The sequence below is a fragment of the Mercurialis annua genome, linkage group LG3, assembly GCF_937616625.2.
Source record: "Mercurialis annua linkage group LG3, ddMerAnnu1.2, whole genome shotgun sequence".
NCBI lineage: Eukaryota > Viridiplantae > Streptophyta > Magnoliopsida > Malpighiales > Euphorbiaceae > Mercurialis > Mercurialis annua.
This window is the reverse complement of record NC_065572.1, coordinates 53,343,400-53,361,091: the sequence shown is the minus strand read 5'-3', so window position 1 is coordinate 53,361,091 and position 17,692 is coordinate 53,343,400. Positions and strand designations below refer to the sequence as shown.

General features: G+C 32.0%; 1 protein-coding gene across 1 annotated transcript; it reads right to left on the bottom strand.

The window, feature by feature from the left end:
* Window positions 1-5,014: 5,014 nt before the first annotated feature.
* Window positions 5,015-11,583, bottom strand: LOC126673595 (GTPase LSG1-1-like). Its single transcript, XM_050367800.2, has 7 exons — window positions 11,292-11,583; window positions 11,103-11,204; window positions 10,953-11,039; window positions 10,766-10,859; window positions 8,743-8,799; window positions 6,607-6,686; window positions 5,015-6,512 (listed from the first exon to the last, which is right to left on the bottom strand). Exons 1-7 carry the CDS (start codon window positions 11,513-11,515, stop codon window positions 5,387-5,389), a joined length of 1,770 nt encoding a protein of 589 aa, XP_050223757.1. The 5' UTR covers window positions 11,516-11,583; the 3' UTR covers window positions 5,015-5,386.
* Between the last annotated feature and the right edge of the window lie 6,109 nt (window positions 11,584-17,692).

The window sequence follows — 17,692 nt, the reverse complement described above, 5'->3', positions numbered from 1 at the left end:
TGAAATGATGCACACATGTTAAAATTTATGGTTATTTGTGGTTGCTAGATAATATTGGCAGATCTAAGGTTTTTGGTTGTTGCTCTGCTTTAATTTATGTGTATTTTTTTTAATTATTTGATTTTATCGTAATTTCAGAATTTTGAGTTTAGAAAAGAAATAATTGTTGAAAGTTTTGAATTTAATCCCAATTATGATTTTGTACTTTAAAATTGTAAAATATATGGGATGAATGGTTGAAGTTCATATGGATTTCAAATTGTATAATTGTTGGTATTTCAATTATTTAGTTATTTTGAAATCGACATAAAGTGAAAATTATGGGGATACATAAATTGTGTTATTTTTAGAAATATGGATCAAGTTTTGTAGATGATTATTTTGATGAATTCAAATCATTATTTTGTTATTTGATATCCAAAAAAGATCAGTTTTAAAACTCAGAACATAATCAATAACCGTATTGTGATATTTGAAATTGATTGATATTTTGATTGTGGTGTTATCTGGATTATGTAAGTATTAAGTTGATTTTTTAATCGTGGTGATGAGTTTTTACTTCTAGAGTTAGACTTGATGTTTCGTGTTACTAAAAATTTGTATTTTTACTTTGTATTTGTTCTTAAACCCGTCAACTTCACAAGCTTCATAATTAGAACAAGCCTAGAGAAGTTTGTGGATTTATAAGCGTATTCGATATTAAGTTTATTTTATTATTTAGTGACTTAAATTTTTTAATTACATAAGTAATTGTATTACTCGTTTTTAAAATATTTTATAAATTGTGTCATTAGAACGTGCTAGCTATTGAGGGACAACGTGCAAATCAGTATTGATATGTGATCAGGTATGTGAGTTGGAGTATATTATGATTTATCATATGATTCTTGGTCGAAATACGTCTTTAGGGACTCACATGACTTGTGGATTAACTGGAGGCCAAGTAGTTCTGATCGAGATATGTGTCTCAGGGCACGACTCAATCTGGTAGTTCTGGTCGAGAGAAGTCACTCGAAGGACGACCTTTAGATATTGATCATGATGTTGATATTATTATGATTTATGGTTCGGGTTTTTATAATACTAACCAACTTAGTTCTTCCACAATAAATTATACCTTTGATGATTTTTCTCAATTACGAGTACAAACTATAAAGGTACTGAGCTGTGAGTGATACTACTCTGCATAAAACATTCCAATAGTGGAGTGCAATACTGGTTTGTGAGAACGGCTTTGAGCATCGGAAGGTAAATAGGGTTGTTGTAGAGAGTAAGATGAGAAGAGAATTTCTACTACAATGCAGTAGGTGATGGGTATAACTGGTAAAATAATAATATTAATAATTTCAAGTTTGTAATCATGTCAAAAGAAATATTTTTAAAAATATTTTTTGTTTCTTATGTTAAAAACATTTTGAATTTTTTTCCAGTTAAGTCACAATTAAAAGAGGAAAGAGTCGTGGGGGTGTTAGTTCGCCCATGCTTATGGTAACATAATGGTTTTAACAGGAAATGGATTCGTCTAACTAGGCTAGAAATGTCTTTTCTACTGACTAAACACCTCACTAGCTTATGGATGCATAAAACACCAAGCATTGAACAAAAAGACACGGATTTATGGACATAACGAACTCTTGCACTTAAAGCAATTTATTAATTTTATTGATTTGCCGATTATACACCAAAACAAACTCATGTTATACAGGTAATGACAGAGCTAGAAGGGGTAAGGAAGACATTAGCCCCCTAAATTTCTAAAAATTATATAAATTAATATCTATTCTTTTGTACATTAAAATTTGGGCCCTTAACTTTCAAAAATTATTTCCTCGTATATAGTGTATATTGTAATTTTACCCCATAAGATAATAATTATGGCTATATCACTGTATACAAATAATAACATCTCATCACAATAGAACACTAGAAAATAAATACCAGAAGATAAATGTTTGGAAAATAAAGTATAGAATATAGTGTAAACATCCAATATAATATAAATTGGCATATCAATCGATCTGTATTGGCATGTTATACAAAAAATATATATTCTCAATCAAGCATCTAAACTTAGAGATTTTTAGCAAGTAACAAATAAAAATTTATTTTATTCAAATTACATGCGCAATATCTAAACCGGTTGTACGGTTAATTTTATAAATCACCATCTTAAATATTTATATAACCACTAACTACAATTTTCATAGTAATCCTAGAGTTTATATGTGTTTGATTAGTTTTGAACTAATTAATGTAATTATCTGACTAGTCATGTTAAAATTGGATATGGATCGTACATTCAAAGAAATAAGAAGTATCAACCTACTTAAACATTAGTTTAATTATATAAGGTTTGAATACTTTTGACCTTTTAAGGCGTCTAGCAATTGCCTGTCATTTGTTTGTCAATACAGACAGAATTAGGAATTGATTATGGAACAAACAATGTTTTATTGATCGATATGAGTCTAATGGTTTAAATAATTAAGAAGTTCAAAAGTATTCAAACAATATTCTAATGATTCAAAATCCTGATGAAGCAGGAAACATAGAAAAAAACTATGGATCATAGAGTTAACAACATGGTCAATAGTGCCAACTCGTTAAAACGACGTTAGATAGATTTTGGGTGGAATGAGAAGGAGAAGGCGATGAAGTGTCTTGTAGCAACGCTTCTAACTCGCTACTGGACCTCAAATATTCAATTTTTAACCCAAAAAGTCATGCAAACATCAAAAAGTACGTAAGTAAGCCTCTGAAACTAACATATAATCGATATAACATATGAAGACGGTTAAAAGCGCGCTAAAAACGTATCTACATGCAGTTTTTAAAGGAAATTTTGCAAGAAAACTCAAGACCACATAAACCTTAACAATTCGTTCTAATGAAGTAAATTTGAAACATATGTAAATTATATACGTATACATGTACAACGATTAAGTTGGATCTTTTAAAAAAAACTATTCTAAGTCATTGGGTCGTTTTTAATACTCCAAATGCAAGATCCGGTATAAATCGTTGTGCAACGGGAAATTCTGAATATTCGATGCATATTTTCTTGATTTTGATTAATTTGGTGCGTTAATGGTAGCTGAAAATTGGTGGAGGTGGTTGAGATTTGTCAAAGATCGCCGTGAGACAGTTCGGTCCATATCCGGTGCGGGTGTTAGAACATTGAAATGATCTTTTGTGCAATAATTAATTAATTTTTTAAAATATTTTTTCTACCCTTTATAAATGTGTGATAATGTGGTATTTATAGTATTTAGGTTAGGATTAGGGTTTGTTTAGGGTTTCATTTAGATAATTATATGTATTTAACTATTATTTATTATTTATTTAATAATAATTTTCAAACTAAATGAAAAATATCATTAAAAAAGGTGACACGAGTTTTTTTTCCCTGAAAGTATTAAAAACGATTTTTAGGGCTACAATTGTTAGAATTTTTGGACACATGGATCAACCTAAACTATAAATTTATGGAGAAACTTCTAAGGCATTAGATTAGTCAAACTTCTTAAAATTTTATCACGATCCTTTTGAATTTATATGGATTCGCAACAAATAACGTCCTTTCAATTTGCCGACGCACGTCGATCTAATCCTTTTAAATTATATCAAGCGGATCAATAGCTCGTCACATGAACGGTTTAAAAATCATCGGACGTTCCAGTCTCTTGTCGTTTTTCTACCTGTCTGAAAAAGAGTTATCAATAGTGTGTTTGTTATTGTATATATGGTAAAACAATTTTTTTATTCTTTTATTATAATAAAAAAATAGGGTTAATTACATATAAAATCACCACATGTACACGAAATCTCAAAAATAACACGACATTTAAAACGTGTCAATTCAGGGCACTATCTTTCGTTTCTTTTCAAAAACAACACCGGCAATTTTTAATGGCGTTTTCACTAACGTGGCATGACACGTATGGCACTCTTATTGGATGTACTAGTCTGTGAGATTTTACCTAAAAATATGCCCATATTGTTTTTGAAAAGAAATGAAAGGTGATGCCCTGAATTGATACGTTTTAAAGGTCGTGTTATTTTTGAAATTTCATGTTAAGGTAGTGATTTTATATGTAATTAATTCTAAAAAATTATTATTATTAATTTTTGGACTAATATTCAGAAAACATTAAATTTAAATTGTTTAAATAACAAAATAGTATACATTGATAATAATAGTAAAAATAATAATAGGGTGTGATTTGCACTCCACTGATTAATTTTCACACACTAAACTAAAAGTTAGAAATTTAAAACTGCAATGCATATGAATTTAAATAATGAGAATCAAATTATAAATATCTTTTAATCTGGATCAACATTATCAATATATTTCTTAAGTATATCTAAAATAACGTATAAAAATAAAACTACATGATCTGAAATCAAGAAAAATTATTACACGCAACCGTTGCGCTATGTCATTCGTGCAACAAACCAATAATGCGTTAGTTATGTGGAAAAATTTATAATAAAAAAATTATGTAATAATTAAAAGATTTTCTATCATAAATACTCATTGACTTGTTGTAAATATGACATGACACAACAAATGAATGGAATAAACACTACTAAAATCAATATTGCATGCTGGTGCAAGAGGTCAAGTATATATTTTGCCAAAATAACTCCAACTCAGCAAATAGACAAGAGTAGTGGCGGTGGTGATGATATTTTTTTGAATAATGCTATATATCTAGTTATTTTTAATTCATCCATCTACTTATACCGGCTGACATTGATCTATGAAGAATGAATGTATTAAATTTTGCTTTTGAGATACACTTGAATAAAAAATTAAATGAATAAAATCTTATCACAACAGGAGGATTATAATAGATAAATTATAAAGCATTTTCTTATTTTTTTTTTAGAACTCTCAGATTATAAAGCATTTTTCTATCTTCTTTTGAGCCAGGGGTAGTGTGATAGAAGTTAGTTTTGGATTGAAAATGGCCTTAGTTTCGAAAGTCAGAGACACTAGAATGTCGTATAATAGTTCAAACATCAAAATGGTTAATAATTCCTTTTTTTCGCCATTTTTCTCTTCTCAAGTGAAAGAACAAACTTATAAACTTTAAATAGCAGTTTTTTTTATAGATCAAACTCAACTTCATTCATTCCCCTAAACCCATCCCCCCAACCCAAAATAGAAAGAACTACAACAATAAATAACCGCATAAGGCACGCAAAACAGATCGTGCTGTTCAATCTCGTGGCCCGAAAATGCTAAACTAGATGCTAGTTCATATTGTAATTATGGCTTCGAGTTTAAAATGTAAACTAGTAGCAGGCCATTTCAATTCTGGATTTCTCTTCTCAGCAGTATATAGGTGATGAGAGAATCCTTGAGGAATATCACTAATCAGCCAACTTGTGAAGAAGTGGTATTTACCGTCTTCTGGAACGCTCTAACCACTGGCATTCCATCACCGCCATCATTTCCGACCCTCCATGTACGATCCTTTTTCCTCTGAGGCTTCTTGTGATGCTTAAGCGATGCATTTGACTTTGTGGCTGTAACCTTTTTGGAAGTTAGTCCATTGGCCAAGTCAAATGAATTTAGATCATCAAGTACATGTTCAAGAGCAGGTGCTGTTTCAGCTTCACTACTTGTAGGGTTTTCAAGGTCAGATGAATCTATCTCATTAGTCTCGGATAAACTGAGCCCTCCAATTTCAACACTTGATTCCACAGAAGACATCCCAGGTGGCATCTCATAATGTGGCAGCTTGCCATCTAGGTAGTCCTTCAAAATCTGACGGGCAGCTCTATTTTCATCAGGTAGTCCGCTAGATGCCACATGGCCCCGAGATGCACAATAAGCCCTTAAAAGTTCTGATGCCAAAGGCGGCCTATTTTGTGGTTCATATGGCTTAGGTTTCGGCAGATTAATATTGTAAACTTCCTCAATAGCATGCCTTGGGACTCGATTAGCCACAACTTGCACAGCCTCCCTGTGTTGAGTCATCCGGTCTATTGGTAACACCCCTGAAGCAATCATCTCGTATCTTGAGCTTGAGAAGGAAGGGAATACTAGTCCGGGACAATCGCATAAGGTCAGATCCTCAGAGATTACTAACGTTTGAAAATGCTTGGTCTTCCCTGGTGTAGAGGTGACTCCAGTCCGCTTCTGGCCTACCAAAGCATTGATAGTAGAACTTTTGCCCACATTAGGATACCCAACAAATCCAACAACTACATGTTTCTGAGCTGACTGCCCAGCAACATTTTGTCCGAGAGACTCCAGTCTGCCACTTGGCCCAGATCTACTCCTCAACTTCACTATCTCTTCTGCTTCTGACTGCAATCGAGACAAAAGCTCATCCCTACTAAAAAGTTTTGTATCAGAGTCGTCCATCTTTTCAGGGTCAGCCTGCTCGTTCCATGCTTCTTTCAGCATCTTCCCCTCAATGACTGCAGTAGCAGCCTTGGCTGACCAGAACGCGTGCAAAATATTATGACGGTGAAAATACTCCGCCCATTTTTGTCTGTGATAAAAACCAAAGCAGCAACAAAGTATTAGAAAATTGTAACATTGAGAATCAAATAACATAAGCATATGAGCACGCAGGAGTTTGGAACCTGGCTGAGAAAGGTAATAGATCAGCTTTATTTACAAGGAGCAATGTCTTTCTATGCTCATCAACCTCTTTTGCATATACCTACATTGAAAGACATAAGGTTTAAAGCCATGTGCCAGACAAAATCATCTGCATGTTAAGACGATGAGAAGCATACAAATGTTCATTGTGGATAGATTAAGTTCAATAATTTCTCAACTCTGCAAGTAAAAGAATAATATCAACATAAAAAATTATTAAAATGATAAATTTTACGACCGTCTAAGGAAGGGAAAATTAAGACAAACTGAATAAACCAAATTGTTCTGCTCCTAATCATAATTTAGCCCATTATTTGTTAAAAAGTTGAGCAGCATGGATGAATAAAGATGATAAATGCTGACATAACCAACATTTTCAACAAATCAATTGTTGTCTATCAGTCATTTTTAAAATAGAAAATGCAGATAGAGAATATGGAGCTTCAAGCAATATCACTTAGATATTAACATAGTTGTTGAATGCGCGCCTGGGGAAAGAGGCGCTAGCCCTGGTGTCTCACCTGGCAAATGGTGGGCAACTTATCAAATGAGTGTGCCTCACCCATAACGCAAGGTGCACAATGAGAGGTGCCTTTGAGATTGCTACTTTGACTTTTTTTAAATATAATAAAGTCATTAACTTGAGAAATATTAAGATTGACATAAAAGAATTTAGGATGCAAGTAATCTCTTGAAAGGTTGGTCTTAAATTATAAAGAGTAAGAAAAGCAACTCACTCTATAAAATTCAAAGAGACTAGTTTGCATAGACATGATAGACTTAGTTGTGAGGCACATGGAAAGACAAAAGCTTCGGGTACTTCAAACTATTTTCAAGTCAAAAACCTACTATCAAAACAGAGGAGAATCTGTTTGGAAAGTAAAAAGCCCCTTTAACATATTCAAATGGCAAACACTTATATGTTTTGAATTTTAAATTTTCTGACTGCTGAATAATAGAAATCTTATGAATCAACTCCAAACTTGCAATGATTTTCTATTGAAGTACTTACTCTCAGTTGTAGCGCATGAGGTTATGAATCTAAGTGGAGCATATTAGAACATGCAAGTGATTGAATTTAATTCTTTGTTCATTTGTAGTGTAATATTAGTTGTTGGTTATTACCTGCTAGATTATGAATTCATAGTATAAACATTATGATTATATGTTTTAAATATTCATAGAAGAGAAAAAAACATGCCAGCTCAAAAATGCTTAAATTATTTGGTATTTGTGAAATACAACTGAGCATTGTGGCCTCGATATAAAGTTTGTGACCGTCTTAATCGAATTTTAAATTTCTTTAAAAGATGTAGATAATAGTAAAAAGTGTGTAATGGATGTCATGGATGAAGAAAATGATGATAAAGATGAGTTGGTATTTGATAACAATAACTTGACATGAAGTGCACTTACTAGAGCTAGTGGAGTTGGAGAAGATGTATCTTTTATCAAATCAATTGAAGGCAAAACAAATGAATCCACATCCAAAAGAATTGAAAAGACAAAAGCATCTTTATTTTCTCATAAAAGGTCACTCGTTTAGCTCTTACAGAAGAGGAAGAATGAAGATTAAAGATGACGAAGAAAAAGCTTAGAAAGTGAGATGGAGATTTTGATTAAGAAGAAGAAAACGATGATGACGACTTTGTTCACCTTGCGGATGATGAGTAGTTGACTTTAATATAATTTTTTCTATAAATTTAAACAAATTAGGATTTAGTAATATGACTATGGTACTGTTTAGTTCTTAAGTTTGAAAAACTTTTGAACTACTTAAGTTCATTGTTTATACATTTTTTCAATTTTACATTTAGAATACATTCATGCATATTTTATTATCTATTTAATGATTTCTATAAACTTTATTGTATGCATGTTTTTTCTTTTAGCGCCTCAAGAATTAGGACCCCTTTGCACCTCGAAACGCTTTTCTCCTTTAACAACTATGGGTATCAATAAATGGGCCTCCAACGTATCAAGTAAAAATTATTTCTTTTGACATAATAAATCAGATTTTTCTCTGATCGAATATAAATGAATCTGGCACACAAAAAAATGCTTTTAACTTTCTAAGCAAATAGCCTTTTTTTTAAACATATTAAATGATTTATTACCTCAAGGTCCGGACAGCGATAGAATAAGGGGTCTCGTGCATCAACAACCATTACAAGCTGCACATAACACATGGAGAAAAAATTGTTGAAAGTCATTGCACAGGTTAAAGATAAAATTGAACATAACAAACAGAATGAACCAAAAGACAAGAATTATAGAAGTGAAGAGTTCAAATGCCTTAATAATGAGATATGCCTATAACTTAAAGCCATGCATTTCATATGAAATATAAAACAACAAGAACATATTTTATAAACAAAAGAATATTCAAAGTGTCAAAATAATCTATTAGCCAAGAGTGCAACTAGGCAATATAGCCAGTGCATCAGAGATTAGCAATGACGCATGAACAACAATAAGTTTTACTGTACATGATAAAACAATAAAAGATACAAATAGCATCAGATATAAGAGTCTGTGAATTAAGAATACCATTAAAGATATAGCACACTGGATTTTTTTGTTTTGATTTTGAATGACCAAGTCCAGACAAATACTTGATTTATTTATACGAATATTTTAAAAAGAAAACTGAAGTACATGACAGATTTAATATTTTTTTCCTTGGCACATACTATTATTGCTAATAAAAAATTTAGTTTAACATAATATGCTATTTTTTCACTTCATACAAGCTCTTAATCTTATTTAAAAGGGTATTAAAGCAGTATTGCATGAAGACCACACGTACTATTAATATTTAATACATAAACTAAACAAATTACCACGTCTAGATAGTTATACACGAACATGACCGTTATTTAAAACCATGTGTGCAATTCTTCCTTTGTTTGAATGGCAGCGTACTTTTTTATTTAACAGAATGAAACTAACACAGTATTACTAACATGCACTTACATGATATAAAACTAATATGTTGTACTAAGAGAAATACAAATAGGAAAGAAGCAAGCACACTATCAGGATGCAACCACCTGTACCAATGACTTTTTTTTAACAAAAAGGAGTCGTTAAAGTAATAAAGCCCAAGTATTTTTTTTCTAGAAGAACCATTAGTTACATATCTCATCAAATGATTTCAAAATCACAAGTTGCACTCTAAAGCTAATGATGTTTATAGAATCTCACACAATAAGGCCCCTCACATCCACCCTTTCCAAGCCAATTTATGACCCCTCCATCTCCTATATTCTTCCATCTTTTAATTTTCTCTTCATCTTAAGCATAAAATATGATAATAAGAGTCCCACTAACTTAGATCTTGCTCCACAAATTTTCAATTGACATAAGGATTTGCCACTCTTTTAGGTCAATAATGTAATTCTTGAGTTCACTTTCCAAATTATCTTTTCGAATGCAAATGAGACAAAGAAAAAATTTCTTATCCTATTTAAGTTGATTTTGCTTCATCAGGTAGGGCAAGTTAGATGGCCATCTTTCATAGATAAGCCAGGGCAGGCAATCTCTCCAATCCCAGCCAGACCTGGCTTGTTGAAGGGATTCTGTAATGGTTTGCAAAATCGAAGCAGAAATGAAAAACGTTTAGCAAAGGAAAACTGATGATAAAAAGAAACACAAAAGAGTGTTGTGATGAGTAATTTTGTAATGGACATGAAGCCAATGATGTAGAAACACTATGTTTAGGTTAAAATGTTGTGAATGCCTTATAAATAATTTGTTTTGTTCTGAAATGCAATTTTCCACTCTATTAAAAGATAATATATACTATAGTTGAACAACTACCCAACCGTAATTATCGTATTTTCGACATCCTATTTTAAGCCTCTTAATTGGGAAAACTTTGGGGGCAGTCAATAAAGGATATCTCTTTTACGATAGAAATGTGTTCTCCAAGAAGTTGATAAACCTAATGCTCGCAGTTACTTGTTGAACCACTACTCAACATGAAAAATTCAAATATGCCTACAATGAAGTGAATATGAACTTTAGCAATCTGCCATGACATGATATGCACAAAGAAACACCTAAAATTATGAAAGGCTATTATTCAATCGCAATGTATAAAAATTGTTGTACACTATTAAAAAAACATCAATTTACCAAATCACTTCGTTCAACGACCCGCCAAAGCTGTCTCCAAATATCCAGGTTCTTCTCAAACGGTGTAAGAACAAGACTCTCGTTCTCCTCGAGGCTGAAGCAATTGCAACAAATACAGTACGACATCAAAACATAAACAAGCATTCAGAAACCTCTACTAACAATACTAACTCGAGATGAAGCAGACCTTGCAAGGGTTCGGCGCCAGACCAAAAAGGCCTTTTTTTCATTATCATCCAGCTCCTCCACAGACATTCCAGCATTCCAAGGAGGCCTACAGGACAAGACCCAAATAAATTACACCAACCAACATAATCAAAAAGGCGAAAGCGAATACCTTCGAGGAACTCGAAGACTCCCAGCATGTAAAGCCTCCTCATTCTTCTGCTGCGCCCTCCTCTCCTCAGGTGTCAAATCACTCGCACTTGAGCTCGTGTCTCTACACTCAAAAAACCCAATTAAACTAAGAAAAGTTACAGCAGATAAAAACTATTAGTCAAGTTAAGGGAAGAGTTAGAAAACGAACAGACTAATGGGTTGGTTTGGGTCGGAGTGGCGGAGGGAAAAGAGGCGGTCGGCGTCCTCCGCTTGCTCGATAACGGCTTCGATATCGGTTGTGTCGGTGATGGATTCGAGTATTTTTTTGTGAAGGGAGTTGTAAAAACGGCCTTTTTCTTTGGATTGTTGGATCATTTGGTTGTGGTGCTTCACCAACGATCTACCCAGCTGTGTCTTCTCGCTCTTGCCCATTTTTTTCTTTTCCTCTGCTTGGCCTGTGAAACCAGGTTTTAAGGCAATGCAAACAAAGAGAAATTCAATTTGCCCTTCGACTGCACCTCTTTTCTTTTCACTTATGATTCTATGAATTGGAGAATTACCTGTTTGGTACCTGTAGTTATAATTGGCAATGATTGTTAGGGCTATTTGCCACAAGATAAAACATGTTTGATTTCTGTAAATTTATACACTAATTAGAAATATATAAAAAAACACTCCAAATCTAGGTAGCATGGAAACGGAAAACGGAAATGACACGAAACGGACACACAGAAACAGGCATTTTTCTAAAATGAAGGACACGAAACGTGGAAAAATGTGTAAATAATAAAAATATAGGGATATAATATATTACGTTTTATTTATACATTTATGCCAATTAATAAAATAAATCAAATATAATTAAATGCAACAAAAATAAGAAAATAAGTTATATCGTAGATAACGTGAACAATAAAAATCATGAGTAATTGGTTCAAAAAATTATTTGTTGAGAATTTTTTAGATATTTTTTTACAATTTTTTTATTATTTTTATTTACAGAAACGGCCCAAAATGTATTCTTATAAGTTTCCGAGAGTTTCTGAGAGTTTTCGGTTTCCGAAACGTTTCTGAAATGGGACACACAACTTCGTCGAAGTTTCCGTGCTTCTTACAAACAGTTAAAGAATGTACTTCCGCTTTTTAAGGTCACTCATTTTTGGCCAAAAGTACAAAAAAAATTCTCATAGTTTCTCAAAAAATACAAAACAGTTCTTTAATTTTTTTTTGATATAATTCGATCTTTTAATTTTAGTTTTTTTGAAATAAAACTCTCTCGTCCAAAATATATGTTAACTGGTGAGATAACACATAAAAAAAATTCAAACACATCCTTAATGTTTAAAAAACTTAAAAAATTTATACTTATAAATTTTTAGCACATTTCACCATCTTTTTTATTTAAATATTAATAATTAAATAATATATAAAATTAAATTTATTAAAACAAATCAAAACTCAATTGAACCAATCGAAAGCTAATTAAACACTTCAAAACCCGATTAAATCAACCGAAATCTAATTAAACATCAAATTTCATCTTCTCTGGCGACCAGCTCCACTGCCTGCCGCTAGAGACATCTCCGAGGTCCGTTCATAAGAAACAGACCAGCATGTTTGTTCTTCAAAAACAGATCTGGTATGTTCATGAAGAACCAAATATTTCTCCTCCGGATGAGGTTTTAAAAAATAAAAAATAGATTTCGATCGGATTTCGGTGTGTTAAATTTGATTTTGATTGGTTTAATTGGATTTCAATGTTTGAATTATTTTAAAGACATCGAAATTCAATTAAAATAATAGAAATTCAATTATTATTTTTAATTGTGTTTTGAAGTGTTTAATTAATCAGGTTTCGATTGATTTAGTCGGATTTCAAAGTGTTTAGTTAGGTTCGATTAGTTTAATTGAGTTTTAATTTATAAATTTTATTTGATTATATATATTTAAATGAAGAAGACGATGAAAATGGTTAGACAAATTCATAAATATAAAATATGTAAGTATTTAAAATATTAGGGCTGCTTTTGAACTTTTTTCTTATATGTCACGTCATTAGTTTATTGAGATTTTGGATGGAAGAGAGTTTTTGTTCAATTTTAAAAGTTCGATGGTCGATATATACCAAAAATAAACTAAAGGGATGTCTTATTCTTTCTAAAAAGTGAAAGGGTTGTCGATTTGTATCATTTAATTAAAAAGAATAAGTCAATAATTTACTGTAACACCCCGCACTTTTTAAGTGTTAATATAGGTCACGTGTTGATACGCTTAATTTGTAAAGTACCTATTCTAAGTATAATGTGTGCATTTTATATTATTTTGAGGATATTATGCTTGAATAGGTGTTGTTTTTATGCAAGAAAGTCATGAACCGGGAGTCGAAGGAATTTGCCAAGAAAGAAAGAAATTATATCAAATTGATCCTTGTTCATGAACTGGTTGTTTGTTCTTCTTAAAGATCTCAAATGAGAAAGAGTTATTCATATGAATTGTAGTAGACATCCTAATCTTTCCAAAACATCAAGATTTACATCATTAAGAGTTGTCTAGCTAAGGTTATGAAGTTTTGAAGATTGACAAAACTACGCGTTGCATTAGTTTACTTATATATTTGACCCTTCTTTCTTAATTGGATATTTTAGAATACTTAGAGATCTCTGATTAATTTATATTCTTCGTATGAAATAAACTAGACATCTCAAGCTTTCCAATGGATTAAGAATCAAGTCATTTGGATGTGAATACAAAGAGTTATGACTTTCTAAATTGTCTAGTTGCGCTGAAACGCAATCGTGCCAAGGAAGTGAATCCTGCCGAGCGGCAAGAAGGGCTTCCTCGGCAAGAATGGATTCTGTAACCAGCCCTTCCCGAGATAACCAATTTCTGCAGAGTAGCAGGATGTCCTTGCTCGGCAGGATCATCTGCAAAGTGGAAATCGACAAAAAAATTATCCAGAATGCGCTAAATTCATCGGGGATCAATCCTAATTCGACTAGGACTACTTTTACAACATAATAGGTGGAATCTTCTACTTCTAGAAGATTGAGAACATCAAATATCAAATTCTAAATTGGATTACGAGTGTTTCTCTACACATTCAACAGTTAATCTTAATCCTAAAAGGAGATTGACTTCGGGCAAAACTCAAGTTTCAAGACCTCTATAAATAAAGTTCAGCTCAAGGCTATTGAATCATTCAATTTATTAAGGGTTAATGTCATAAAAATTCACCAACTTTACACGTTTTTTCATTTTAATCACGTACTTTAAATTTTCTCATTTTCATGCACGAACTACCACTTTTTCTCAAATTCATGCACGGTGCTGAGGTGTCACGACTCCATTGGTGTACTTCGCTGAGGTGGAGTTCATTTTACACCAATGAATGAGTGTCAGCTCAGCGCCGTGCATGAATTTGGGAAAAAATGGTAGTTCGTGCATGAAAATGAGAAAATTTAAACTTCGTGATTAAAATGAGAAAACGTGTAAAGTTCATGATTTTTTATGGCATTGATCCATTTATTAATGTAAATATATTCATATTCTATTCTTGTTTTATTAGTTTAGTTTAGTTTAGTTTAATTTTTACTTTTAATTCAGCTTAGCTTGTAAATCATCCAAGCACTATTTGGATTTCAAAATTTCATTTAAGAGGATTATTTTCACGCCAAATCAAGTTTGATTTCTTCTTCATTCTCTTTAATTATGCAACTCTTAATTGTTTACTTGTTTGCTTTTACCATGTCTAGCTAAATTAGTTGATTTGAAATATTGTGAGTAGTATGGATAATAGGTTTAAAAACTGAAAACAAAATGACATATTTTTTTATATGCAATTTTCGTTATTGAGTTTAATGCTTGTGATTGAGTAGCTAACAATTGCATGAAGTTAGATTGAATTGTGAGGAGGGGACTAAAGCAATTTAATCGGAAAGAGGTAACCAAGACATATTTACATGGTATGACCACCATGCGTGTGTGTGGATAACTTGTTCTTAGTGATGTGGTTATAAATTGCCGTTTATCTTCTATCGTTCTGTAAGCCGTGATAGTAAGGATGATTCGGAATAACAGGTTATAATCAATAGGTTAGCAATATATAGGGATATTGAGTTAGCAACTTTTGATCTATCCGACGTTGTATGTAACAATTGAAATTGATTGATATGATTTAGATTTGTAAGGCACGATAATCCTTATAAAAGCAATATTTTAGATTGTTTGTTATCATTGTTAATTTCTTGTATTTAGTATTTTCTTTTTTCATTAGTTTAATTTAAAATACAAAATTGTCTCAACTTTGATTGCTCAAATAATGCTTTAGCTAACTATTTTGGTACTAGATTCATTTCTCGTGGGTTCGACACTCTACTTACTCTTTATTACTTAATTACGATACTATATACTTGCAGTTTTGTGCATCACGTGTTAAGATTTTTCTAACTGAGAGTATTTAAATTAAATTTAAGAATAAATTTAATTTATAAGTGTCTCTAAAGATATATCGTAAGTATAGGATTTGAAATATTTAAATTTGGTATTTAAATTTTTATAAGTGGAATTAATTGGGATTAAAGCAAAAAGTATAAATTAAGATAAAATAATTTAGTAGTCCCGAGCGAATATTTAATGTCAATATTCGCGAAATAATTTTAAGAAGCTACCGTCAAAATTGGATGAAATTTGGACGTAGTTTAAGAATTAAGTGGGACTCATCTAGACCCAATAAATTTTCAAAAATTTACTAAAAATAAAATATAAGTCACATGCGAATACATACTATATTTTTATTTGTTTCATATTTTACAGGATTTTTGGATAACATTTTGCAAAATTATGAATTTGTTTCATAATTAGGTGCAGACGAATAATTAAAAAGTGGGTTAAAGTGCAAAGTTGAGCTAGTGACCAATTGGCCAAATGATATATAAACAGAATTATATGAAGGAAATGATCCTTCTTCTTTTTTTCCGCAGCGAGCAGATGGACGAAGCTAGGGCTTCGTCCCCTCCGTCAATTCCAACCCGATTTCTCGATTCTGACTCTGATTTCTTCTATAATCCACACGTATATGAGGTAATAATTGTTAGTCTGAATTCAGTTATTATTAATTTGAATTATAATTGAGTTTATAACTTTGAATGTATTGAATCAATTAAATTTCATAAGGGTTTAATGTTTCGATTGCGAAATTGAATTGAAATGGATATCGTTTTGTTCTTCAGAGCAAAATTCAAGGTCGAGGTATGTCAGAAAAGCCCCAGGGATCGTTCCTCGTGGCTGTGCAAATGCACAGTCCTAGCTTTGCGTACGCAAATTCCCAGCTGTGCGGACGCACAGTGATGCCGACTCTCTGGTACTTGGATGTTTGGTCCTCGTTTCGAGTAGTACACTCGACTGTTTATCTAAAGAACTATTAAATTTGAACTACAACATTCAGAAGTTTAAAAAGAATATAGATGAATAAAGATAGTTGGTTTATTAAAATGTTATGCCGTTTTAATTAACCTATATATTAATCAAATCGATTAATGATAAAAAGAATAGTAAGTCTATACCAAGAACGGTATTAAGATTTGAACGATAAGTTCAATATCAAGAACGGAATTAGGTTCGTTTATAGATGGAAATAGTTTAAAGACTAGAAGTCTATATGATACGAGTAAAGTTAGGGATTCAATGTCTAATAATGTTTCATATTTGAAACCCAATTAGATCTGACAAGTTGTCGGTCCGCCGAGTCAGAGTACCAGGGTGTTTGACTAATGGGTCACCAAGAGCATATGTTTAGGGGAATATCGATGTCACGATCCAAATCCATGAGTCGCAATCGGCACTAGGGAACGGGAGTGGTTGCTCCGTAACCCGTAGCAAGCCAAACGATCTATTGATTTTTCTTTTGAAAATATAATTCTTTTTCTAAAAGTTTGTTAAAAAAATTTCGCAGATTAAATGATCACTCATACAAGCATCACATACAACTATTCATTTCTATATCATTTTTATGTGAGAATTCTTTACGTTTCATCATGTTTTTACGAGCTTACCATGGCATCTCGATACAATCATATTACAAAGTACAAACATACATAAACACCCATGATATAAATAATATAAGGACAGACTCGACATGGCCTGACACCACTATCCTTAACATGACATCATCAAGCATCTACTACTACCACTACTACGGATCTGCTATAGTGAAAAGATTGTATGAAATCACTAACCGTTCGGTTTTTCAAAATTTCGGTCATCGAACCGAATTGATCAAAATTATGGTAAAACTGAATTTGACTGAACGGATTCGGTTTGATTCAGTTCGGTCGGAAACCGAATTTTACCTTAGACCTGTATGTTTACAAATTAATCACTTTCCATCATAATATTTATATACCTGCAAAACATAAAAATCTGTATCTTTTTGCCTAGACATGTATTAATATATATCAGAATTTTTTTGTACATGTATAATGCTAATTCAAACAATTTTCAAGTATTTTATAACCATTTCACGCATTAAAATAGACAATCAACTACAAATTCAATTACCTCCTGATCACAAACTTAGTTAAACACATCAGATAATATATTTCAGAGTATTTA